General features: G+C 45.4%; 1 protein-coding gene across 1 annotated transcript in view; it reads left to right on the top strand.

Annotated features, from left to right (window-relative positions):
- Positions 1–8,399: 8,399 nt before the first annotated feature.
- Positions 8,400–27,080, top strand: part of ANXA13 (annexin A13) — a 32,947-nt gene continuing 14,266 nt past the window's right edge. Inside the window, exons 1-6 of the mRNA XM_070382843.1 lie at positions 8,400–8,503; positions 10,243–10,342; positions 18,493–18,587; positions 22,325–22,495; positions 25,874–25,907; positions 26,009–26,088. Of these exons, the coding sequence (XP_070238944.1) occupies positions 8,453–8,503; positions 10,243–10,342; positions 18,493–18,587; positions 22,325–22,495; positions 25,874–25,907; positions 26,009–26,088 (531 nt within the window). The 5' untranslated portion in view covers positions 8,400–8,452. The remainder of the gene's footprint in view (positions 8,504–10,242; positions 10,343–18,492; positions 18,588–22,324; positions 22,496–25,873; positions 25,908–26,008; positions 26,089–27,080) is intronic.

The following is a 27,080-nucleotide window of genomic DNA, read 5'->3' as shown; positions in this document are numbered from 1 at the left end:
CCTCCAGCTTTATTGAAATAAACTGATGTATGACATTATGTAAGTTTAAAGTGTACACATGTGTTGACTTGATACACTTACATATTGCAAAATGATTACCAGCATAGCATTAGCTAACACCTGCAGCATGGCATGTAGTTACCATTTCTTTTTTGTGGTGAGGACATTTAAGATACCTTCTTGGCAGCTTTCAAGTATATAATACAGTATTATTTAACTATAACCACTATGCTATACATTAGATCCCCAGAACTTATTCATCTTACAGCTGCGAGTTTGTACACTTTAGCTAACCTCATTCCTTTTTCCCTGGTTCCTGGTACCACCATTCCAGTGTTTGTTTCTACCAGCTTTTTTAGATTCCACATATAAGTGATATCATATAGTATTTGTCTTTCTCTGATTTATTTCACTTAGTATAATGCCCTCAAGATCCATCCAAGTTGTTGGAAATAACAGGATTTCCTTCTTTCTCATGGTTGAATAATATTCCATTATATATATATAATATATATATATATATTTTTGACATAATATCTCAAGTTTTTTTATCTATTTATCTAGCTAGGTAGCTAGCTATCTGCCACATCTTCTTTATCTATTCATCCATTGACAGACACATGAAAAGTGAAAGTGTTAGTTGTTCAGTAATGTCTGACTCTTTGCAGTTCTATGCATTGTAGCATGCCAGGTTCCTCTGTCCATGGAATTCTCCAGGCAAGAATACTGGAGTGGGTTGCCATTTCCTTCTTCATGGGATCTTCCCAACCCAGGGATTGAACTGGGTCTCCTGCACTGCAGGCACATTCTTTACCAGCGGAGCCACCAGGGAAGCCCCATAGGTTGTTTCTAAATCCTGGCTATGGTGAATGATATTCACTTTGTCACTGTGAACACCATTCCTCTTATTTTATCTTCCTGAGATTCTGCTGGGTATGGTAGGTATTGGTCCCATTCTACAGAAAGAAGCTGAAAACACAATTTCATTTGACTCAGAAGGAATATTGGGAGCAGAGTTTGACAATAACGTCTGCCCTGCACACACACTTTGCCCTGGGAGAGGCTTTCCCTTTTGCCTTGCAAATAGTGATAATTGGCCTTTATTTTTCATTTCATTTCCTATTGACTCATCATCAGGAACATTTACTGACCCCATGGCCATGCACGTGGTCCTCAGCGTCCCTGGTCAGCAGACCAGTCACAGGTTTCCACTGTGACTGCTATTTTAAAAACTAGCATTTTAAGAGTTGAAATGAGCTTTTCTACCATTAATTTTTTTTTAAATAAACAATTTTGACAGGGACAAAAAATTGGTTGATGAGAAGTCAACAGTAGAGTTTCTGGATCCAGACTGTGTAGGTTTGAATTCCATCACTTACTAGCTGTGTGACCTCAGGCAGTTAATTAACCTTTCTGTGCTCTGGTTTCCTCATCTGCAAAATAGGAGGTAACAATACTTACTTCATAGGGTTATTGTGAAGATTGAGTGAGTATACGTCAATTGTTTGGATCTGTGCTGGGCATGTAGTAAATGTGTTATATTCAGCTGTCATTCTCAATTTGAAGTGTTTCTCCCATAAATTTCTCTTAAACTCTTAACTCCTGTTACTACTTAACTACAAGTACAAAATGGTTTCTGGACAAAATTATGTAATGAGCTATTTTAAAGCTGGCATACAAGGCACCATGTCAGGGGCTTGTTCAACACAGCAGGAATCAGGTCAAGATAGAAGGAAGTGCTAAAAATAACCCTGAGCCCTTACCACATGCCGAGTATCCTGCTAAGCAATTTTGACCCATATCCTTATAACAACCCACAAGAGAGAGATACTATTATTACCATCTTGCAGATGGGAAAACAGAGACTTTGAAAGGATAAAGAGAGAACCAGCATCACACCAGGTTCAAAGGCAGATATCCTGAAGCGGGGTGTGGGGTGGGGTGGTTAGCTATGTGATCAGAAAGAAGTTTCTGACCCAAAGTGAACCTCAGTTGCCCCAACTCTATACAAGGCAAGTTTAGCCCAAATGGCCAACATTCACTCAAGGTACCATAAACCAGCATGGCAATGGTCTTGCTAATGCTGAGGAGAGTGCAGGTGTGTCTGAGGGTCTCCCTAGCCCAGGCTTTATTTCGCTCCTGTTTAATAAGCCCAGGCCATTGCTTAGCTCTAATCCCGCCCCTAGTCTTCCCCATCCCCTCCTGATTCCACGTCAGCTCACACAGCAGGCCTCTTCAGATCGGTGTACAGTGAGCCCTCTGCCCTCTGCTCCCCAGCTCTACCTCGGAGACTTCCTGTCTCAGAGTCTGGATACCAAGCAACCACTTTTAAATATTTACCCAGCAGACTGCAGACAGCGAAGGCTTCTGGAGACCAACGCTGTAAAGAGCAAACAATCCAAATGCCACTCCCATTCCCTTTCGGTAATGTTTCCGAGTTTACAAATGACCCTTACCTCCTTCTGTCACCCAGCATCCCACCTCCTACGTGCCACCGTCCGTGTGCTGATTGTAACCTGGCATGGTGCGACTGCACCCTGAGCACGACCACAGCTAAAGCGCATGCTGCGGCGAGCTGGTGCCGCCCCGCTGTGAAGATGAGACAACAAAGGCTCGGACAGATGGGTCAGCTTGCTTGCAGGCCTACAACCAGCAAGGGGCAAAGAGTAACTGAACACAGTGGGACTGACTCCCAAGTTCACATTTTGTCTTTATGTCACATTCAGATCATGCTTGTTCTGCAGCAGTGCTGTCACAGGTCACAGTAAACTTGCATGCACACACACCCAGGAAGCACCATGCTATAGTTTCTCCCTGGACTGTCCCTTTTTTTCCATTTCCACCCTTCCTCTTCCCCCTTTTTTGCACTTGCCTAACTCCTATTCAAAACCAGAGACGTTACTTTGCCAATAAAGGTCCATCTAGTCAAGGCTATGGTTTTTCCTGTGGTCATGTATGGATGTGATAGTTGGACTGTGAAGAAAGCTGAGTGCCGAAGAATTGATGATTTTGAACTGTGGTGTTGGAAAAGACTCTTTAGAGTCCCTTGGACTGCAAGGAGATCCAACCAGTCCATTCTAAAGGAGATCAGTCCTAGGTGTTCTTTGGAAGGAATGATGCTAAAGCTGAAATTCCAGTACTTTGGCCACCTCATGTGAAGAGTTGACTCATTGGAAAAGACCCTGATACTGAGAGGGATTGGGGGCAGGAGGAGAAGGGGATGAGAGAGGATGAGATGGCTGGATGGCATCACCAACTCGATGGATGTGAGTTTGAGTGAACTCTGGGAGTTGGTGATGGACAGGGAGGCCTGGCGTGCTGCAATTCATGGGGTCGCAAAGAGTCTGAGCGACTGAGCGACTGAATTGAATTGGCTGAACTCCTGTTCATCTTTGAAGAGCCAGCACAAATGTCAACTTCTCTATAGAAATTCCTCTTTCTCTTCTCAGCTGTTTGCAGCCAAAGTGCTTACTATATCATAATGCAATGGTCATTGATCTATTTCTGTGTTTATTTCCTTAAGGACAGGGATTACAATTAATAGACCCATTGAGTCCCCCTCACCTGGGGTAGTGCTTGCCATGTAACAGATCTTCAATGCTTGTTTGTTGAAGGAAGAGGAGGGAAGAAAAATAGGAGGAGGAAGGAGAAAGGGGAAGAAGGAAAAGGAAAAAGAGAAGGGAGGCGAGAAAGCAGGTGAAAGGGGCGGAACTGCTAGAGGATAGTCTAATTTGCCTGCAGGGCATTGCTTTTCAATGAATTCACTTGTCTCTCACGAGACAGTGTATTATTATTTTCCAGTCTTGATGTTAACCAAATAGAAGATCAGGTCACCTAAGCAGGTTATTCCTACTGATGAGTAGGAGTGTATTTAAATATGAGTGTATTCGGGCTGGGTGACCTATCCGGAAAATCTTAGTTATGATAGAATGCATAGAGCAACGAATTTGCAAACCATATCCTTTGTTTTAACACACTCCATCGCCAGAGTTGCTGGGAGCTGGAGGAAGATTTCGTAAAATATTCCCTCTTGATCATAAGAGTTAAGCCTTGCTTGAACTGCACGGAGTCAGAAGCCTTTGGGTGTCTGTTCCTCCCCTCCATCCTTCTGGCTGGGGGTATCGAAACTCAATAGAGATATCAAAACTTGATAAAGATGTCAGAACTCAGTAGAGAGCTACCTTTCCTCCTGGGAAATCAATGTGCTAAACCTGAGTCATTTCAGAGTGATGTTTTCAACATTTTTTCTGCCCTGGTGGCACTGCTTCCTAGGCTCCTAGAATCGATTTACTTTCTTTGCATCCTTCCTCCAGAAAAATGGATCCTCGGTGTCCCTGTTTGAGATGCAAGGACATGAAAACACAGAAAGATGATACATAGACAAGAAAGAAAAAAACAAAAATCTCTCAGAGGAATCATGTACCAGGCAGTGGTCTCTGTAGTGTTAGAAGTATTTGCTTCATTTTGAGCCTGGACTGAGCAGTGTGATGGTTGGCTCTGCACCAGCCTTGTAGCTCAATGGGACCCCCACACCCAGTGGGTGCAAACTGTCATGCTGGCCAGAATATGGTTGTGGTGTCAGCGCAGATCATCTGGACTCCACACAGCCTGAATTTTTAACCACCTTACTGCCCCCAGTGAAGTGCATGCTTAGAACTCTGGAGCCACGCCGCAGGTCATGAGTGAAAAACTGATCTTTAGAGAGCCATTTACAAGGTGAAAACCCCTCAAGCAGGAAAGGCTTAGAATATTCTAGAAAGGTCATGGCTGATCTGCCTTCAACAAATATTTTTTCCATTTATTGAATACATGCCTTCTGCTAGGCTTCCTTTCAGATGCTTTGCATGAATGACTTATTTGAACTCTCACAGGAGACCTACGAGATAGGCGATATTATCTGCATTTTGCCGTGAGGAAGCCACAGCACAGAGTTTCTCAAACTTGCCCAAGGTCGCAGAGGAAATAAGCAGTCCCCACTAGAAAGCTTGACTATTATAGTTGACTATTAAAGTTGACTTTTATATCCCTGTACATGTGTGCTAAGTCATTTCAGTTTTGTCCAACTCTTTGCGACCTCATGGACTGCAGCCCACCAGGCTCCTCTGTCCATGGGGTTCTCCAGGCAAGAATGCTGGAATGGGTTTCATGCCCTCCTCCAGGGGATCTTTCCAACCCAGGGGTCAACTCATGTCTCCTGTATTGCAGGAGGATTTTTTACCACTGAGCAGGGTAAGCCCAGAGAAGGCAATGGCACCCCACTCCAGTACTCTTGCCTGGAAAATCCCATGGACGGAGGAGCCTGGTAGGCTGCAGTCCATGGGGTCGCTAAGAGTCGGACACGACCTGAGTGACTTCACTTTCACTTTTCACTTTCATGCATTGAAGAAGGAAATGGCAACCCACTCCAGTGTTCTTGCCTGGAGAATCCCAGGGACGGGGGAGCCTGGTGGGCTGTCATTTCTGGGGTCACACAGAGTCGGACATGACTGAAGCGACTTAGCAGCAGGGTAAGCCCATTAACATATCCTCAGTGGCTACTTATTATAAACATGATATCTTCTGGGGCATTGCAAGATATATAATAGATGGATGGGTGAATAGATAGCTAGATAATAGATAGATGATAGATGGATGAATAGATAGGTAATAGAATCTCATAATTTCAAGTTTAGAAAATATGTGTATACCTTCCAAATTTGCCAAGTCAAAATACACAGAATTGAAAGCCTAACTATCACTACAAGACAAAAAAAAAAAAAGAGTTTGCCCAAAGTAGCAGAGACAGGACTGACATGTCTGTGTCTTGTCTAATTATCAGGCACTGGAAATGTTATTTCAAGGAAGTCTGATCTCGGAAGGCAGACACTGCCCCCATTTTACAGATGAGGAAATAGTGGCTTAGAGTTTAATTGGCTCAAGTTCACAGGACTGCAGAGGGGCAGGGCCACATTCAAATTTGAATCTATGTGGCCTCAAACCCAGACTCTGTAATCATTTTTATTAACATCTAGCATCTTGTCTTTTTTATGTGTCTCCTGAGTGTCAGTGCAAATGCTATTTAAAAAAACAAAACAAAAAAGGAATGTTACCCCAGCTCTTTGATGCCTTGTCGTGGAACGCAGGTAGAATAACCATGTGTTTGCCTCAGTCCTCACAAACTCAACCTTTCATCCCCATCCTGGGGTCTCCTGCATTGCCATTTTGTGTCTGGTTCACATTCCTGCAGACCTGCTTTGTATGGAAGTTCTGCTCAGTGGCCTCAGGTTTCAAAATAAAATCTTCTGATGAGTAAATTGGCCCGAGTCCCCAGAGTCAGCTGCCCAGCCCATTAACAATGAACCACGGAGGACGAATGTCTGCTCCGTGTGCATTCCGGAGAGGCTGTTACCCGGCTCATCGGAACAAGCCAAGGACAGCCCTTGCATCAACACTGGCCACGGCTGATGAATGCAGCCATTGTAGACGCAGTCCCAGCCGTGCCAAGGGGAAGATTCCTTCCAAACAGACTGTTTTCTTTTTCTTTTTTTCTTTTTAAAATCACAAAACACAATTCCTTCCCTCTGACATCGAATATCCTGCTGTTAGAATCTGCCTGCCAATGCAGGAGACGTGGGTTCGATCCCTGGGTTGGGAAGATCTCCTGGAGAAGGAAATGGCAACCCACACCAGTATTCTTGCCTGGAGAGGCCTATGGACAGAGGAGCCTGGCGGGCTACAGTTCGACATGACTGAGTGATTAAACAACTAGGAACAAGATGGAATTCTCTACTGATAAGGAAAGATAACCAAGACGGCTAAGACTCATTCCTAGAAGGGGGCAGTTACTTTATCCTGCCCCGCTGAGAGTTGTACATCTGATAGAGACGTACACGCTGCATTAGTTGTAAAGGAAAATATGAAGTCTCAACGTCATCTTTATTCCTGACACGTGGCTCAACCCTCTCCCAATGCACACCCTCCACTAGCATCCTTTCCCCCCAACATGGTCCCCCTACCTTGCCAGGACATCAATACTATTTTGGCCTAAAGGACACTTATTTGTACTTTTTTGGTCTTGGATAAACAAACTGCCCCTGTTCAGAGGTTCCTTTTCACATCCCTCCCCTCTTACAACTCCATGATTTTTGTATCATGGAACCATCTTACTAAAACAGAGACTGAATGGCATTCCGCAGCTGACTACCAGACAGTCCTGGTTAAAGCCCTGGCTCCAATCCTGCAGTTACCTGGCCCAGGGATCTTGAACAAGTCTCCTCATGGCTTCTGCAAGCCCTGGCAGCATCTTTGTGCCAATGAGGAAAAAAGTCTCCCCCGGGGGAAAAGCAGCCTGCCAGCACAGAGCTGGTCAAGCGTTAAACCCACCTGGACCCCTCCCCACCCTCACCCCTCCTCAGCCAGGACCCTCAGGCATAACCAGAACTATTCACAGAGCCCCCATCTCTGTTTCAACTTGTCAGTTGGGAATGGGATAGATAATAAGAGTTCCACTTAATTCTTTCACGGATGAAGCTAAAGTGATCTACAGAACTGTTTATGAATCAGCCTTTTACTAGGAGATTTCTGCTGCTCTGGTTCAACTCCACCTCGCTTCCTGAGCCACCCATAATACTCCTGATGAAAAACAGGGACACAATTTACTTCTTTGAGATTGCTCCTTCCCACACTCCCACACCCAGAGAACCAGCCCTTTTAGAATGTGATCAAAGAGCAGGGTGAGCTTGGTCAGTGCGCAGCCTGTGCAGCTGCACAGGGTCCCACACTTACAAAGGCCCTGCTCTTGGTTTAAAGCTTTGATGGCACTTGAAATTCTCAATCACTTTTGAACAAAGAGCCCTACGTTTTCATTTTGCACTGAGCTCCACAAATTATATTTCTGGTCCTGCCAACAAGCCTTCCTAAGTCCCAGATAGTTTTCTTACAGCTGACAAAAGATTGGGAAAGGAAAATGGGACACATGATCCCTCCACTGAATGTGAAGGTACCAGTCATAATTAGATGTGAGGCAGGATGGTGCAGGGCTTCCTAGGCGGCTCAGCAGTAAAGAATCTGCCCGCGATGCAGAAGACACAGGAGATGCCATGGGTTTGATCCCTGGGTTGGGAAGATCCCCTGGAGGAGGGCATGGCAACCCACGCTGGTATTCTTGCCTGGAAAATTCCATGGAGAGAGGAGACTGAAAGGTCACAGTCTATAGGATTGCATAGAGTTGGATACAACTGAAGTGACTGAGCACGCACACAGAGGATGGTGCAGGAGACGCAAGAGCATGGGCTTTAGGAGACAAATTGAGCTGGTGCACACACGCATCCTGCAAGAACACAGATAGGTGCTCTGACCCGCGTGAACCCAGGCTTCCTCCTCTGTAAATCAGATGACTAACGCCCACTCTTCCCTGTGAAGAAAGGTCTGTCAGTGAAGGAGTCGTCTAGCATGTGGCAGGTGCTCAACAAATATGAGTCCCTCTCCAGCTTGTTTCAGGAATAGAAACTTGAAGATGGGCCAGGTAGGACTTCCCTAAAGGTCCAGGGGTTAAGACATGGTGCTTCTACTGCAGGGAGCGTGGGTTCGATCCCTGGTTGGGGATCGAAGATCCCTCACGTCACATGGGGTCAAAATATGGCGGGGGGGGGGCGGGATGGGCTATACACTACATTCCAAAAGGCAATGGTGGGGGGGGGGTCCTGATATCCCTTCGGCTCTAAAATTATACGATTCTCCATTAACCAAAACCTAAAAGTCAGCCCTCCTCCAGTTCCTAGTTATATTCTCTCTCTCTGTCTCCGTATTTCCACTCTGATTGCCTCTGCTTTGCTCCATACTGAACCCACGCTTCCTTCATGGAGTGGACCACATGGCCACCAACACACCCTACACTCACACTCAGTCAGCTTAGCAAACCCGGCAGGGAGAGACATCTCTCTCCCAATATCCATATATCAAAGCAGGGAAAATTCTAACTGATCCTGCTTGGATTACATCCCCACTCCGGAACCAGTCACTACTGCCTGAGTGACAGAGTGCATGTCCACCCAAGGGCAGGACAACGGAGCTCAAGCCTCATGACTGACAGCCCCATTGAGACCGCATGGAATAGGGGAGGGGAAGTCCTCAAAGGACAAAGCTGCCAGCAGATGAATGCAACTCCTCCTCTGTGCTTTATGTGGTTTACTGCTCATTCCCAATAGGCGCCCACAGAAACGAAAGGAGGGAGAGGAGAATCAGGGAGTGTAGACAGTAACACTTAAGCCAACTTTCCTGGAAGGATGGCAAATAAGTGATGCTTGTCATTAAAGAAGGTCTCTGAGGAGAGATAAAGAGCTGAGAAAAGCCAGGGGGTGTTCAAAGCTACTCGTTGCATAATTGTGATTAACCTCACATCTTTAAATTTTTAATAGCGGTGCACTGATTTTTTTATGCTTACCTTCTGTTTAAGCAAGCAACACTGGTTTTCCACTTCAGTGCTAACAGAAAGTTTCTTTCTGGAAACTAACTTTAAGCAAAACAAACTAGGTCACTTGAGAGAAAAATAATAAGCAAATAATAATAATGTAGACCTAGATAGCTGTGGACATTTAGTGGATATACTGTGCCAATGACTAAAATATGGGAAACATTAGATGAGTATACATACAGAGCTTTCTCTTCCCAAGGATCAGTAAAAACCAAAACCCCTGTTTTGTTCCATAGGGTTATCTCTGACAAATTAAAGAGTACGTCTCTCATTGTGTGAATGGTAAAGCTTTAGCCCAGCTTACAAAATGGATCTGTAATAAGATCCTAGGATCCTCAGTTTCTGGCAGGCAGCAACTATTCCCTAGACAGGCTGTGTCTCAAGGCAAAGGGGAAAAACCAGCATTCCAAGACACTGGCCCACTGTATTACTCTCTGTTTCAGAGACAGACACACAGAGGAGGAGTCGATGAGAAAATCACTCCTCCCAGAGCTGACCAGGCTGATTGTCCCTGAGAACAAAGGGGCCCATTCTCTGTGGGCATCCGAGTCCAGCTGGCTCCAGGAGGTACCAGCCATCTCTCTGCAGCCAGAGCTTCCCCAGCTGATTTCCACACGTACTCATGTGTACAGCAGCAGCTGTTCCCTCATCTGGGTGTCTGCTTGGTCTTCCTTTTAGCTGCCAATTTCAGCCAGATATCATTTTTAATGCCCAAAGAGTCAGACACAACTTAATGACTGAATAACAACAACAAATTGTCCACTCACCTTTGCAATTATTTTTCCTTCTAGGCCAAAGGGAAAAGTCATCAGGGCTTGGATGCCCACAGCCATCAGCGTTTTGATGCCGATCGAGATGCCAAAAAGCTGAACAAAGCCTGCAAAGGAATGGGTATGAAAGATATTTTGTTTTCTCATTCACTCCTGAAGCTGATTAAACTTGATCTCACGTCTGACTTTCCCATGATCTCAGGAAGATGACCTCCCACTTATCTTGTATTAATATTTTCCAAGCTAAGCTGATCGTTTTTAAGTTTCCCTTTATAAAAGCTCTCAAAGTTATCAGATCCTATTACATTTCAGGATTCAACCTAATAGCTAGAGATTGAAAATTATGACATTTAATTTGAACTTGAGCTGGGGGAAACTTCATGAGAAGTGTAATTTCTACAATCCTAATGTCATCTAAACCCTCTGATGTCTTTCATGGGAGGTGGTGGGGAGTCAGGGCTGATGAGAACTGAATTAGGGACCTGGAGCTTCACCTGGAAGCTGAACAAGTGGAGGCAAAACTGTGGCCAAGGTCAAGAATCAAGGGGCCACACTGGAGCAGCTGTTTACATCCAGGCCTAAGTGCGGCCAAGAATGGGAGACTAAGCGGGAGCTTGGGCTTCCCTGTTGGTGCAGTGGTAAAGAGTCCGCCTGCCAATGGAGGAGACGCAGATTCAATTTCTGGATCAGGAAGATTCCCCTGGAGAAGGGAATGGGAACCCACTCTAGTATTCTTGCCTGGGAAATCCCATGGACAGAGGAGCCTGGCAGGCCACAGTTCATGGGGTGGCTAAAGAGTCGGACATGACTTGGCAGCTAAATAGCAACAACAAGCAAGAGATCAGGAGAAAGGTAAACCCAGGAGCAAAGTGGGATGAGGGAAAGAGCACCTAGTGCTGGGCCGTACACAGAGGCTCTGGAACCCAAGGAAGTCACTGGGGTTGATCCCGGGTTTGTTGATCAAGGGTTCCAGGAGAACAAGGAAGTAATGGCAATAGCTTGGGAGGAAAAGGAGGGGCGAAGTTGATAAACTTCCTCAATTTTCTTTCTTACACCTATTGGGAAACTTTTAATATTCTAGGCATTGACCCAAGCACTTTATATATAAGATCTCATGAATTTATTCTCACAAAAGTCCATTTTTCAGATAAGGGGAAAGGCCATGACAAGTTAAATAACATACCCAAAGACACAACACCAGTAAACAGTGAGCCCTGGGATTGAACGAATTTCCGTCATTGCCTGCAAGTGCCAACAATTTAGAGACATCGCAACTAAGCCACCTCAGCCACACAGCAGCCACGCGTGGGGTCAGGCCTGAGAAGACACGGCTGGTAGAAGCCATCTGAATCCAAAAGCTGCTTTATTAAATGTTTCTTTTTCTTATTGTGATATAATTCCTATATCATAAAATCCACCCTTTTGCAGTGTACAATTTAATGGGGTTTCATATATTCACAGGGTTTTGTAATCATCACCTCTAATTTCAGAACATTTTCATCAACCAAAAGAAGCCCCACATGTATTCATAGCCGTTCCCACTCCACCTTCAGGTCCAGGAAATCACTGGTTCACTTTCTCTCTCTATGGATTTACTGATTCTGGACATTTCATGCACCTGGAATTACAGTAAGTCCCCTACATACTAACAAGTCCCATTCCAAGAGTGCATTCATAAGTCCAATTTGTTCCTAAGTCCAACAAAGTAGCCTAGGCGCCAACACAATCGGCTACACGGTACTGTACTATAAGACATTTATGATACTTTTCACACACATAATACATAAAAACAAACACAAAAAATAAAGAAAAACATTTTAATCTTGCAGTACTTTGAAAAGTACAATAGTACAGTACAGGAGCCGGCACACAGGGACCGGGGCATCGAGTGAATAGGATAGAAGAGATACTGACTGCAGGAGGGAGACAAGGCGGGAGCCTGGAGTGCAGGCTGCAATTTCACTCATACCTGGCGTCGATAGAACGCATGTTCACATCTTGGAAAGTTCGACACTTGAAGGTTCAATATGTGGCCTTTTATGTCTGGCTTTTTTTCTCTCGGCATAATGTTTTATGAAGACAAGTGCTAGATTTTACTTAGAGGTAAATCAGTGGAGAGTTACTTTCCTAGGAATGGGTATTGTGGTAGAAGATGGCCATTGAAACTTTTTGTGTGACTCCAGGGGAAAGACCTGGGATCCACAGTGGAAGTTCTAGGAAGACATCTTTTGCTTCTGTAGAAGGAACTGTCCAACTGTAGAATAGCCTACCTTGCCCAAGAAACGCTGAAATCCCAAAGGAGCTGGGGTTGGAGACAATGTGGAGGGAAGTAGTAGAAGGGATTTCTACGTAGTAAGTATTGTTGAACAAATCAGAGGTGGGAGGGCTGGAAGTGAAGGATGACAACCAGGTGGTTTGGTTTGGGGGGCATCAGAGGCAAGCTCAGGAGAGAGGAGCTGGTCCTTGCTCACATCCTGGCTGGCTGATCTTATATTTGGACAACAGCTGTCAGGAGGCATGCTTGCCAGCGAGTGTCAGGATGTTTATAGTTCTGAGGGTCTTAGCCAGCCTCACAGGTGTTTCCCTGCTGCCTCCTGAGTGAGGGCCTGACATCTGGATGTGGGCTGGAGACAGGGGCTTAAGTGGGTGTGGAATGAGTCAGCTGTGGTTTATGATAAATCCCTGAGTTCTTAGCTACCACATGAATTTAGTTCGCCAAGCACAGATGCAGCACCTACTGAACGTCAAAGTCATGCTGTGTTCTCCTCCTGCCTCCACTTGGGTGTGGCCATGAGGTGGAACCACTCTTGTGCTGGTGACTGTTGGCGAGTCCCTTCTACGTGCCAAGTGCTAAACTGGGTACCACACACACACACATCTTTTGTAACCTCCCAACAACCCTGTAAGGTTGTTCTGTAATGACTTAACAGATGAGAATGCCAAGGCTCAGAGGTTAAATACTTGTCCAAAGTCAAAAAATTATGAAATGAGGATGGGGTGATAGGACCTAGAGCCATCTTGAAAAGCTATCATTTGGATAAAGGTCTAGAATTCCAACCTCTATTATTAAGTCCAAGGAAAATTGTATCATTGGCAAAACTCATCTGTAAGACCACGTGCTTATCTTATTGCTATACCAGCCCTGCCAGGGCTGGATTTAAATTTCTAGGGCCATGCTGTCCAATAGCCATCATGGTGAGACATACAGGTCATTTTTAATTTTTGAGAAGCCAAATTTTAAAATCCAGGTGAAATTAATCTTAACAATATATTTTAGTTAACTCAATACTGTATCGCAAATATCATTTCAACTGATAGCCAATTTCAAAGTTATTCATGAGATACCTGACATTCCATTTTTCACGTTAAGTTCGAAGGACTATATATATTTTACACTTACAGAACATTTCAACTTGGACCAGCCACACTTTGCATCCTCAGTAACCACGTGCATCCACTATGTAGCATAGAGAGAGGTTAGAGGCCCTTGGCATCAAAAAGGTTATATGGGCTCCCACTCACTCACCCACCTATGAAAGTCAAAATAATAAGAATGCAATATTACTTAACCATAAAAAAAGAATGAAATTGGACCATTTGTAGAGACATGGATTGACTAGACTGTGTCATACAGAATGAAGCAAGCCAGAAAGAGAAAAACAAATATTGTATATTAACACATATATGTGGATTCTAGAAAAACGCTATAGGTGAACTTATTTGCAAAGCAGAAATAGAGATACAGACATAAAGAACAAACATATGGACCCCAAGCAGGGAAGGGGTGGTGGAATGGACTGGGAGATTGGGATTGACATATATACACTACAATATAAAGCAGAGAGCTAATGAGAACCTACTGCATAGACAGGGAAGTCCACTCAGGACTCTGCGGTGACCTAAATGGGAAGGAAATCCAAGGGAGAGGGGATATGTGTGTAAGTATGGCTGATTCACTTTGATACAGAAAAAGAATCTAATACAAAATTGTAAAACAACTGTGCTGCTACTGCTGCTAAGTCGCTTCAGTCGTGTCCGACTCTGTGCGACCCCATAGACGGCAGCCCACCAGGCTCCCCCGTCCCTGGGATTCTCCAGGCAAGAACACTGGAGTGGGTTGCCATTTCCTTCTCCAGTGCATGAAAGTGAAAAGTGAAAGGGAAGTCGCTCATCGTGTCCGACTCTTAGCGACCCCATGGACTACAGCCTACCAGGCTCCTCTGTCCATGGGATTTTCCAGGCAAGAGTACTGGAGTGGGGTGCCATTGCCTTCTCCAAAAACAACTGTACTCCAATTAAAAAAGAAACAAAAGAATGCTATACCATAAAATAACAATTGATTTTTCCAAATAACGCTAAACTGGCAAGTTTCCTTTTCACTTCTTTGGTGCTTATGCTTCCCTGGCTCCTAAGTACCTTGGACCCTTGGTCTGGGTCTTGGTTAACCTAAAACCCTTGACACTGACCCTCCGTTAGGCCTTCCTCTCAGGGCTCTGTGAACCCCCATCCCAGCAGGGCCCTCCTGTAGATAATGCCTTAATCTGATAGTGCACAGACCCCAGCATTCATTATCCTCTCAGAAATGCAAAAGGAGGTTTGCCATTTCTCCTTCCGAAAAATACAGAAACGGGTCTAAGAGAGAGAAGCTGCCATGGAGCTGTTGGAGGGTGGCTCTGGCTGGCTCTGGGGCCTGCTGAGAAGTGGTCACTCATCAGGGAGGGTAACAGGGAGGTCGCTTCAAACCCAGCAGAGACTCAGCTCCCCACCATCCTGCTGAAACTCAGCTCCATGTCTTCCCAGAAAACTGCTGGAAAAGCCAAAGTCAGGAGGCTCTTGGCCCTCTGAGGCTGACGGTCACTGGGTTCTGACCTCGACTGTGTAATTACTGTGTCCTATGCACAGTCAAGGCTGAGGTTCCTTCTTTCCTCATTAAAAAAAAAAAAAAAGTCTTTCCCAGAATCGCTGGGGACTGGCCCTGGTGCCTCAAACCATTGTAAATGTTTACAGGAAATTGTTCCCCTGCACAGACTGCTTATATGACACACATTCTGTGAAATATAAGATGAGGTCACCGTTCAGTAAATTGCTTCTTGGTCCCATAGTGGAAACAGTTCTCCACATAAACCCGATGCCGGGACTCAAAGAGCTTGAGGGAAATCAAGTCACTTCCAGTTGCTCCCCCGACCTCCAGGCTGCTGCTGGGCCAGCCCCAGACTGCTCTGCTCTCCTTTTAAAAAGTCTTGCAGGAAGGAAAGCCTTAAAAGCCTTACTTTTAAAATTTTAACTCAATTGTCCTGAATTATGCAGATATAGGTTGACTGAAGCATCGGAGCAGAGGATTTCCTGTTGGTCCCTGCTACATACAGGCTTCCCGGGGCGTGAGGGGTACAGAATCTGCCTACCAATGCAGGAGATACAGGAGACTTGGGTTTGATCCCCAGGTCGTAAAGATTCTCTGGAGAAGGAAATGGCAACCCACTCCAGCATTCTTGCCTGGAGAATTCCATGGACAGAGGAGCCTGGCAGGTTACAGTCCATGGGGTCGAAAAGAGTCCAACACAAGCACGCACACACATATCACATCACCTCCTACGTACAGAGCGCCTGAGTAGAGCACACAGCTGTACACCCATGCAGAGACCAGTGCCCTCAAAATGCAGTGCAAATGTCCTCATGCATTTAAACATTCCTTCACTCAGCAAGTCAGGTCTGATGAATACTGAGAGCCTTCTGTGTGGAGACTGCAATGAGCAGTGCCCCCTGCTCCCGTGGAACTTGCAGTAAGGGATGGCAGAGACGGGACAGAGGAGGAGGAAGGGCAATAGGAGGGACCCAGCAAGGAGTGTCCATCTCTTCCCAGGAGAGTCCAGCGAGCTGAGTCCTGAAGGAGGGACGGGAGTGAAGGTGAGGGGCGCGAAGCTAACAGAAGGGCTTGCAGGCAGAGAAGAGTCCAGGCTGTTGTTCTGGATCTAAAGGGGCCTAGATGGAATGGTTTGAAGCAGAAGGGTGAGCAGGCTGATCTGCTCAGCAGAAAGGCCACTCGGGACAGCGAATTCTGACCAGAAAAGGTGAGAGTAAGGCAGGATCCCCATGGAGCAGCCCACATGGGAAAAAAAAAAAAAGGAAGGGGTTGGATTCAGAGATTCTTTTATGAGAAAAAAAAAAATCCCTTCTGAGGTGAGATTTCCGGCACTCAGAGGTTAAAAAGACATCATGTCGCAGAGGAAGTAACTGCATACAGATTCCGTAGGCGAGGCTGCAGGAGGAAATGAGGAGGGACAGCAGAAATAGCTTTGGGAGTGAGTCGGAATGAGGCAGGCAGCGAACGCTATTTTTGCAAGTGAGCTCATCCTAAAATTTTCTGTTTCTCCAGCTGGAATCAAAGAGCTAGATCTTCCTAGAATTCTAAAGGTGGAACTAGTCCTTGAGACTACACGAACAGTCCACAGACATGGAGCTGTGGCTTTCCTAGGAGCAGCGCACAGCCCTCCAACCCCTGGGTCAGCGCAGTCTTTCTAAGTCCCAGCACTGACTTTCCAAATAAAGCGATGCTGGCTGGAGCCAAACACTTCAAGTCCTTGCCAGCACATACTATTCGCAGGCAGCGGGCATGAGAGGAGGGCTAGGAACAGGCAGGAACGCTCCAGAATCTGATGATTTGTCGTGTGGTTTAAGGGTGGAGCCAGGAACCCAGTCTGAAGAAATTTAATTCAAGGTTTGTTGATCAAGTAGTCTTTTTCATTCCCATACCTGCAACCCCTGGGACATCTTTGCTACTCTGTGCATGCATGCATGCTAAGTCACTTCAGTCATGTCGAACTCTTTGCAATCCTATGGACTGTAGCCCACCAGACTCCTCTGTCCATGGGATTCTTCAGGCAAGAACACTGGAGTGGGTTGCCCTCCACCAGGGGATCTTCCCTACCCAGGGATCGAACCTGCATCTCTTATGTCTCCTGTGTTGGCAGGAGGGTTCTTGACTACTAGCGCCACGTGGGAAGCCCCTTCCCATCCTGTGTCCAGGTTCTAAAAATGATACGCTGCCCTTCTTTCTTAGTCATTATCATTTCAGTATTGATCACAAATCCGCCTGCAATGCGGGAGACCTGGGTTCCGTCCCTGGGTTGAGAAGATCCCCTGGAAAAGGGAAAGGCTACCCTCTCCAGTATTCTGGACTGGAGAATTCCATGGACTCTATAGTCCATGGGGTGGCAAAGAGTTGGACATAACTGAGTGGCTTTCACTTTCGCCTATGATGAACAAGGTTTATTTTGAGCATCACGGGAAAAGTGTGGTTCAAAGGAGTTTAAGGGTTAACTACCCCTCAAGCTCCCGATTAGGACTTTTCTCTGAAATTAACAAGTTTATGAATGGACCTGATATTGTAGCAATTTGGGCCTTTTGTCTTAACCTCTTCCATTCTCTTTTAAGTAATTGGAGGCCAAGGACATACCATTTTTTTTGTAAACAGCTTTTTTTTTTTTTTTTTTTGAGGTATAAGACACACCATACAATTCACCCATTTAAAGTGTTCAGTTGTTTTTAATGTATTCAGTTGTTTTGAATGTGGTAATGTATGAAACCATCACCATGGTCAATTTAGAACATTTTCATCACCTTAAAAAGAAACCTCCTACACTTGAGCTGTCACCTCTTTGCCCACCCCACCTTCAGCCACTGTTCTTCTTTCTGTCTTAATATAGATTTCCCTATGCTGGAGTTCCATATGAGTGGAGTCATAATACGTCATCTTCTGTGATTGGTTTCTTTCACTTACCATGGTGTGTTTAAGGTCCATTCGTATAAAATATATCAGTACTCCATTTCTTTTTCTGGCCAAGTAACATTCCACCAAATGAACATGCCATGGTTCATTTATCCATTAGCCACCGATGGACATTCAAGTGGTTTGCACCTTCTGACCATTATGAATGATGCTGCTGTGAACATTTGAATACAAGCTTTGTGCAGACATAAGTTTTCATTTCTCTTATATTTATGTTGAGGAGTGAAATTAAGGGATACACTGTATTTGTTCCTCTTTCCACTACAATGCCTAGTACTGTGCTTTATGCAATGTGAGACCTCAATGGATACTTGTTAAGTGAATAAAGAGAATACAGTTATCAGCACAAGATATTAAAGTCAAGTGACCCATCTAGGTTACACCAAAGTCTGTGACCTCTGCCCTGGCTTCTCTAGCTGGACTAAAATAAACTTCCTTCTTGTTTCTCGCTCACTGTGGTTTTGTTTCTTTCTCCTGCACTTTAGGAACTGATGAAGCCGCCATCATCGAAATCTTATCAAGCAGGACATCGCATGAGAGGCAACAAATAAAACGAAAGTACAAGACAACGTACGGCAAGGTGATGCCGAGGGTCTTCAGCCACGCGCACGTGGCCTTGGTCTTAACTGTCTCTTCTGCTTCCTTTGTTCCCAAGACAGTGACGGATACCTTTAAAGCTTTATCTAGTTAGCCCAGGAGAAACAAAACAAGACAACTATTTAGAGCTTTAATTGACTTCAGAAAAACTGAAATGGTCTTGTTAACAGCCTGTAAAATCAATATTAACTCATTACTTTTTCAACTGACTTCTTTTTAAATTAATCCCTCAGTCATTTTTTCCCCATTCTTTTGGACTATTTCCACACATTGACTTATAGATAGGCCACTAATTTGAAAATCAGTTTTTGCGGGAGGGTCTTTATGTAAGAATTCTTAATTTATTCATGTGTCCTCAATAATGATTTATTCCTCATAAATGACTGTTACAAAAACTAAAAAACCAAAAAGCGAAAACACCCTCTGTTTCATTAAGCATCAATACCTTTTCCTTTCTTTACATTTCTTTTATTCTTATCCTTGATAGTGTTATGTACAGAAATCTTTAAGAATACATTAGCCTTTCTACAGTATTTTCTTCATTAATATATCGTGAACACAATTTAACATTTTCTTAATGTCATTAGAACGATCAGTTTACAAAATAAATATTAATTATGCTGCATTGTAATTCCAAATTTAGAAAATCTTTACAGTGTCAATAATTCTATGTATAATTAGACAGATAGAAATGGACTTTTACATATTTGTCACTGAGCGGGCAACCGTCTCTCCAGGCTTGGTCTCCTCACAAATACAATGATATATTTGCCTCCCTTCTCAGCTTGCTGGGAGAATCAGGCAGGGGAATGCTGGCACCTTCCAGCAAAGGGAAGCCCTAATAAGGGATGGCTGTTTCCATCTTACAGAGAGGAAAGTGGAGCTCATCTATTTAAAAGACTGACGCAAAACCACACACTTAATAAGAAAAAGAACCAGGCCTCGAGTCTAAGTCTTCCATCTCCAGGGCCAGCCATCACTTCTGGAGAACCCATTGCCGTAAGAGGAGGAGCAGTTTATTTCTACATTAAGTGGTCCAGACAGCTGTGCTTTTGTAGTTTTTCCTGCTTCTCTCCTCACAGTGAGGCTTGTCAATGATATTCATTGATGACACTGGTGAAGATAAGTGAAGCTTCAGTTCAGCTGCTTTAAATTGAATTGAATGACATTGAACTTTCACCCTTGTCAGTGTGCCTGACTGTAGCAGTCCCTCAAGCACTGTGTCTGCTTCTATCCTGCCAATACGGAAAGTCAGATGCAGGCTTCTTAAGCTTTGGTGTAAAATAAGAGTGTGTATGCGTGCTAAGTCGTGTCTGACTCTTTGCAGCCCAACAGACTGTAGCCCATGAGGCTCCTCTGACCATGGGATTTTTCATCAAGAACGTTGGAGTGGGTTGCCATTTCCTTCTCCAGAGGATCTTCCTGACCCAAGGACGGAACCTGTGTCTATTGTGTCTCCTGCATTGGCAGGAGTATTCTTGATCACTGCACCACTTAGGAAGCAGTAAAATAAAAGTAAACAGGTTCAAAGTCAGAACCTCAGGCTTTGTTAAAGTGGGCACACTATAGCACAAAATCTGCAATACCTACATCTGCCAATCATTTTTTTTTACTTGCCAATTCTCAGCTGTGTATCAGACGGCTGAGACCGCCAAAGAGGTGGTTGAGAATCATATTACAAAGCTAGAAGACATCTCTTGTCATTGTTGTTCAGCTGCTAAGTCATGTCCAACTGTTTTGCAACCCCATGGACTGTAGTCAGCCAGGCTCCTCTGTCCATGCGGTTTCTCCAGGCAAGAATACTGGAGAGGGTTGCCATTTCCTTCTCCAGGGAATCTTCCTGACCCAGAGATTGAACCAGCATCTCCTGCATCAGTAGGCAGATTCTTCACCACTGAGCCACCAGGGAAGCCCTGGAAGACATTAGAGACAAACAAATCTAAATCCTCAAGTCAACTGAGCTCCAAAGAGAATAAGCATCCCAACGTGACACAGCTAGTTAGCAGGAAACCAGGGTTAGAGCCAAGGTATCCTGAGCTGGCTCCTATGTCCAAATAGAATGTAAACACTCAGGGGTTTGTTTTCATGCTTGTGGCTTCTAACAGCAGGCAGCTGGAATCTCTCTTCTCTGCTGTTCTATATAATGCCCATCTGACTTGAAAAAAGATTTCCAGTCTTCGGGTAGATCCACACCAGAGCACTGACCAGAGGCCTGTCTTCACAAGGTCAGGGTTAGATGCTGCAACTGCCATGGAATGAAGCTAGTAACATTAACATCACAACCCACTGTTGAGACAGCAGATCCCAGGGCCTTGGATAAAAATCTTCTGGGTTTTTCTCCCAGATCTGGAACTCAAAGGTTCATTTGAAGAATAGTTGATTTGCCTTCTCTCTGAAAGTTTCATCAACATAGAATAAAAATAACAGCAACAATAATATTCACATACTGAACATCGAAAATGCGCTAGGCACTGTGTTCAGTGTCTGCAAGGACTGTCTCATTTAATTCTCCCAGCAACCCTAGGAAGTAAGTCTTACTATTCTCCCCATTCTTCAAAGAAGGAGACCGAGAGATGATGAAATTAAGCACATTTCCAAGGTCACAGAACTCCGTGACTGTGTTGTTAGCCATCATGCATGGGGCTGAGTAGCCAGGCCCACTCCGTGCTGTACCTCGGTCTATTGGCTTCCAGTCTGACCCACACGGAGCAGTCCCTCTGCATGAAAGTCCTGCTTTGAGGTCCTTCATTTCGGTTGGGATGTCGACAGCTCTAGCTGGACTGAACGTTCATTCTTGACACTTTTCTCATTAAACCATCTAGCCAGAGGGAGGCAGGTGGGAACAGGCAGTCTACTCGCGATTAGAGGGGGCTTGCCATAAACAGGATGCCAGGTAGAATTTCATGAACTTCCCTTCCCCTACTTGAGTTCTTTCTCACATGTGTCCCTTTCAGGATTTAACAAAACACCAAAGTGGCTGTCCATGGAGTTTGCCCAGGATGGTCTCACTTTATTCCTGTTGTCCCCCAACAGGAATTAGTAGTGCCCCCTTTCACTCTCAGGGCTTCCCTGGTGGCTCAGCTGGTGAAGAACCCGTCTGTCAATGCAGGAGACACAAGAGAGACAAGTTCCATCCCTGGGTCTGGAAGATTCCCTGGAGAAGGAAATGGCAACCTACTCTAGTATTCTTGCCTGGAAAATTCCATGGATAGAGGGGTGGGCAGAGTCCACCCTGTCACAAAGAGTTGGACACAACTGAACACGCATGTGTTTCACTCTCAAAAGCACCCCCATCCGGCCAGTGAATGAGCCAGTCTCCTGCAGAGGACAAACCTGTGTTAGTCTTCTCTAGCCAAGTGTTCGTAGATGAGTCCTTTATCTTACTGAGGTTCAGTCCATGGGGATAAAGCAATAAATACCTCTCCTCTTAGGGCTGTCTTGAGGATCAATAAGAAAGCTCTCTGAACCCTAAAGTGTTCTGCAAATGCTTGTTGTCACTGTGACTCATCTTCAGTGTCCCCAGCAGATGGATGGGCAGTCGGGTGACCACTGTCTTCCAGAGAAGGTCACTCAGCCCTGTAGAGCTCCTGTCTAGAGTGTGCCCTGGGCGTCCATGGCAAGTGTCCAGTCTCCCCTGGGGCCGTGCCATACAGAAAGCAGACACCTGTCCCCCTTGCCCTCAGGCCCTTCTCAGTCAGGACTCCCGCCATCTTCCCACAGGACCTGGAGGAGGTGCTCAAGAGTGAGCTGAGTGGAAACTTTGAGAAGACAGCTTTGGCCCTTCTGGATCACCCCGAGGAGTATGCTGCCCGGCAGCTGCAGAAGGCCATGAAGGGCCTGGGCACGAACGAGGCAGTACTCATCGAGGTCCTGTGCACGAGAACCAATAAGGTGAGTCCCAGCTGAGCCCCTGAGAGAGCGTCCACATGCCCGTCAGAGAGGGTTACAGCAGCCAGAAGGGAAAGTCCTCCTAGCCCTCCACCCTTGTGATGATCAAGTGTCTGGGCAAGCAATGTGCCCGCTTGGTTCACATTGGAGAGATGCCTCTTCCAATATTCTGATGGTCGGTTTTGGTGTTACTGCCACTGGCTTGACAGGATAGAGCCTTCCAGAAGAGCTGTGTCAATCCAGCTTTATTTTTCTAAAGAGATGCACAGTTCCATGTGTGGGATACGAATCCTACTTTACCTGCCCAGCCTGACTTTGCAGGTCTCCTAGCACCAATACTCCAATTAGCAATCCAAGTGTGGACGCAGGGAGCAAAGGAATGAGGCAGGGGGGGTGGGAATGCCAAGGGGATCCCAGGAAACAGCTGGGGCTGCCACCACCTCCCCAGAGGTTTCCGTGTCCTTCTGTTAGCAGTCCTCTCCCCTTGTCCCTTGGGTACATGCCATCATGTCCTGAGCTAAAAAGGACATTTGTGAAGGCCCATTCATCTTTGGTTCCAGAACCCATAAGGGCCTCGTGTGTGTGTTAGCTGTTCAGTCATGTCCAACTCTTTGCGACCCCATGGACTGTAGCCTGCCAGGCTCCTCTGTCCATGGAATTCTCCAGGCAAGAATACTGGAGTGGGTTGCCATTCCCTTCTCCAGAGAATCTTCCTGACCCAGGGATCAAACCCAGCTCTCCTGCATTGGAGGCAGATTCTTTACCATCTGAGCCACAAGGGAAGCCCAGGGACCATGGACTTCATCAAGAGTAAAGAGGGTCCCCAGGTCATTCTTTGGAAATGTCCTCTTCTGCAACATCCATCATGTAGAGTGGGGAGGTCCAGCAAGGAAAGTGCCAAGAAAACCCAACATTTTTGATTCCTCCAGGGAGGAAACAGAAGCAGCACCTGGAGCAGATAGTGAGGAAAACCACCCCAGCACTCTGATGCTGCTGGGCTATTAATACTTATCAATAACCCAGGCTTGCTCCTTCTGCTCAGCCTGTGCTGTCCAGCTCGTTACCCGAGGCACCACTGGGGTCCAGGCTACAGGAGCGAACCCCTTTCCTGAACATCCCTGGACTCCTCTTCTTCCCACAGATAATAAAACCCCTCTATTTGGGGTTAGGATGGTGGTTTAGAGGAGCGTTAGCACAGGAGAATGGCATTGGTTCTGTCCAATAACCACACATCTCTCCTTACTCAGTACCCCCATCCTTTCCAGAAGCACCAAAGTGCCAGTGACCTGGCAGCCAGTATCTGGGCAGCCTCCCTTGGCCAGAAGGTTAATTTGGTCATTATTTTTCTAATCACATTTATCCGCATGTGGCTCACCCTCAACCTAGTTTCTTTTGGGTCCTGGTCTTGAACAATAAGCAAGACTTTTTTTTCCCAATCAAATAGATCTGACAGTAAAAAGGAGAAAAGCAGGGAGAGAGCAGGCGACAGTTTCAGGCAGATCCTGGTCGTGGGCTGGAAGGAGGAGAAAGGGGAGGGGGCTGCAGAGTCACAGGTGTTCAGCCCCCACCTCCTCCTACCCACTTCCCGCCCACCACAGCAACACGGGCCTGGCTCCTCATCTTCCATCAGCCCCACTCCCTTCTCCCCATCGCTGCCTCACGACTTTCATTTTAAACAGTTTGTGGGAGACACTGTGGGGAGACACTGGCTCTTACATGCTGCTGGTTCAAGTGTAAACTGAGGAAGCTCCCAAGTGGCCCCGTCGGGATGAGCCATTGAAATATACAGCCATACACGGCTTTATGCACTTCACTTTACTGCATTTTTACAAACTGAGTGTGTGCAGCAATGCTTCTTGGAGCAAGTCTATCAGCATAATTTTTCCAACAGCGTTTGCTCACTTGTCTCTATGTCCTATTTTGGCAATTCTCATAATATTTCAAACCCTCCCCTGGCAGAAAAATGATGACTCGCTGAAGGTTCAGATGATGGCTAGCATTTTTTAGGAATAAAGTATTTTTAAATTAAGGTATGTGCATTGCTTTTTAGACACGATTGCACACTTAATAGACCACAGTAGAGTGTCAGCATAACTTTTTTCTTTTAATTTTTTTAACCTTGTATTGTATATTGGATTGTAGCTGATTAACAATGTTGTGATAGTTTCAGGTGGACAGCAAAAGGACTCAACCGTACATATACATCAATGTCACTTTCCTATGTACCGGGAAACCAAAAGATGCGTGTACTTCACTTTATCAGGACACTCGTTTCATCAGGGGGGCATGTGCCTGTAAGGCAGTCCTTCCCAGCACACACCCTAGGGAGAGACTTGCACTGCAGCACAAAGCAAATTGTTGACTGAGTGCAGCCTTGTTTGAAGTAGAGAAAAATTGGAAACAGCCTAAATGTCCATCAGTCAGAGGCTGGCTAAATAAACTGGGGCTTACTGTAGGATGGAACATTTTGTCTCTATTTAAAAAAAAAAAAAATGCTAGGTGACTAATTGTGCGTAAGCATAGCTGGACGTTAAAGACCTATTACTGAGTGAAAAAAATAAGTTGAACATACATATACAGTATTCCAGTTTTTAAACACATACACAAAACAATTCTATATATTTTCAGTAGCACAAACATATATGTATAAATGCAAAGGAAAATATGCACAGAATTTCTAAAACTGGCTCCCTGCGGGGGAGGATGGGGAGTGAGATGGAGAAGAAGGCAGTGAATGACTGTGTTAGCTTAGGGACTTCCCTGGTGGTTCAGTGGTGACTGCCTTCCAGTGTAGGGTGTGTGGGTTTGATCCCTGGGTGGGGAGCTAAGATCTTCATGGCCAAGAAACCAAAACAGAAAACAGAAAAAGTATTGTAACAAATTCAGTAATGACTTTAAAAATGATCCACATCGAGGAATCTTTAAAAAATAAATCAGCTTAGCTGTAATGCTTTCACTTTTAACTAAGGATGTGTATGTGTGTGTGTGTTAGTCACTCAGTTGTGTCCAACTCTTTGTGACCCCATAGACTGTGACCAACAGCTCCTCTGTCCGTGGGATTTCCCAGGCAAGAATACTGCAGTGGGTAGCCATTCCCTTCTCCAGGGGATCTTCCCGACCCAGAGATGGAACTCTCCCACATTGCAGGCAGATTCTTTGCCCCCTGAAGCACCAGGGAAACCCCTTATCCCCACCAGCCAGGGACTTGCCGACTTGCTCTAGGTTTGGACTTTGATCTGCAGGGACTGCCCCCTTTGGAGGAAGTCCTGAAGGCATCCTGTGTCCAGAAACAATTTCTGCCTCTTACCTTGCCTGGTACCTGCCTATCTTATCAATAAACCCCACCTTGAAGTATTGATTTTTTTTTATTATCTTTCCTAGGAAATTATTGCCATTAAAGAGGCCTACCAAAGGTGTAAGTGACATTTTGTTCTGACTTTAGATAAAGAATGCCTCTTGCAAACTACCTCTGGGAAACTAAAACTCTGCTTCCTCTCCTTTCTTCTTCCGCTAAAGTGTTTGGCAAGAGCCTTGAATCAGATGTCAAAGGTGATACAAGTGGAAGCCTAAAAACAATTCTGGTCTCCCTGCTACAGGTAAGAGTAAAGAGGTCTCACCTGCTTTATGATCTTGAGAAACAGCCCTTGGCAACGTGCAACCATGATGTAAAAGGCAATGTAGATAATAAACAGTTCCTTCTCTTATTAAATTGCTACTGAGGAACCAGCAACCTGTCTTCTGTCCATCTAGCTCTTCTGAAATTATTCAGTGGAGATTTTCCCCCTCGTAACAGTCTGCCTTGTCATTTGCAGTCTACAATCCCTTTCTGTTAGTGAGTCATCTCATTAAGCATTGCCATCTCACTTTGCCAGTGAGGAACCTCTAGGTGTATACACAGTAAGATACAGGCTCATCTGACCCCAAATAGGGTCCTTTTCATGATACAACTAACTTCCAGGATTCACCCTGAGTCTAGGCCTGTAGGAGCCGCTTGGCCAGGAAAGCAGGGTTTTCAGAACTGGCCCTGAGAGGACGCAGCCCCTGGGCCTCCAGCCAGATGGCATCTGCCCTCTCATTGACACACCCGTCTTTCTGAGCTTTGTGTGTTTCCTCTGATTACTTTCCATGTGGAAAGACTGACAGCAGAGAACACATAGAGTAAGCTTGAGCTATAGCAGGAAGACTATATGAATGTTCTCCTGCTGCATAACAAATTGCTGCAGACTTAGCAACAACACAGATCTATGATCTAGCAGTTTCCATGGACTGGGGCTCCTGTTACAGGTTAGTTGAGTCCTTGGCTCAGGGTCTCTACAGGCTGGAATTGAGGGCTGCCATCTCCTGTGAGGCCTGGGGTCCTTTCCTAAGCTCACTGGCTGTTGGCAGATTTCAGCTCTCTATGGCTGTATGACTGATGTTCCTATTTTCTTGCTAGCTGTCAACTAAAAAGAACCTCAGTTCCTAGAGGCTACCCACAGTCCCCTGTCATATGGCCCCAGGGAGAGTTCAGAGCATGGGTGTATGGTTTCTTCCAGACCAGTGTGAGCTCATCTCTCTGACTTCTTCCATCTCTGACCTCTCAGAGCTC

The sequence above is a fragment of the Bos mutus genome, chromosome 14, assembly GCF_027580195.1.
Source record: "Bos mutus isolate GX-2022 chromosome 14, NWIPB_WYAK_1.1, whole genome shotgun sequence".
Lineage (NCBI taxonomy): Eukaryota > Metazoa > Chordata > Mammalia > Artiodactyla > Bovidae > Bos > Bos mutus.
The sequence above is the reverse complement of the archived record's forward strand: the minus strand, read 5'-3'. Positions and strand labels throughout refer to the sequence as shown.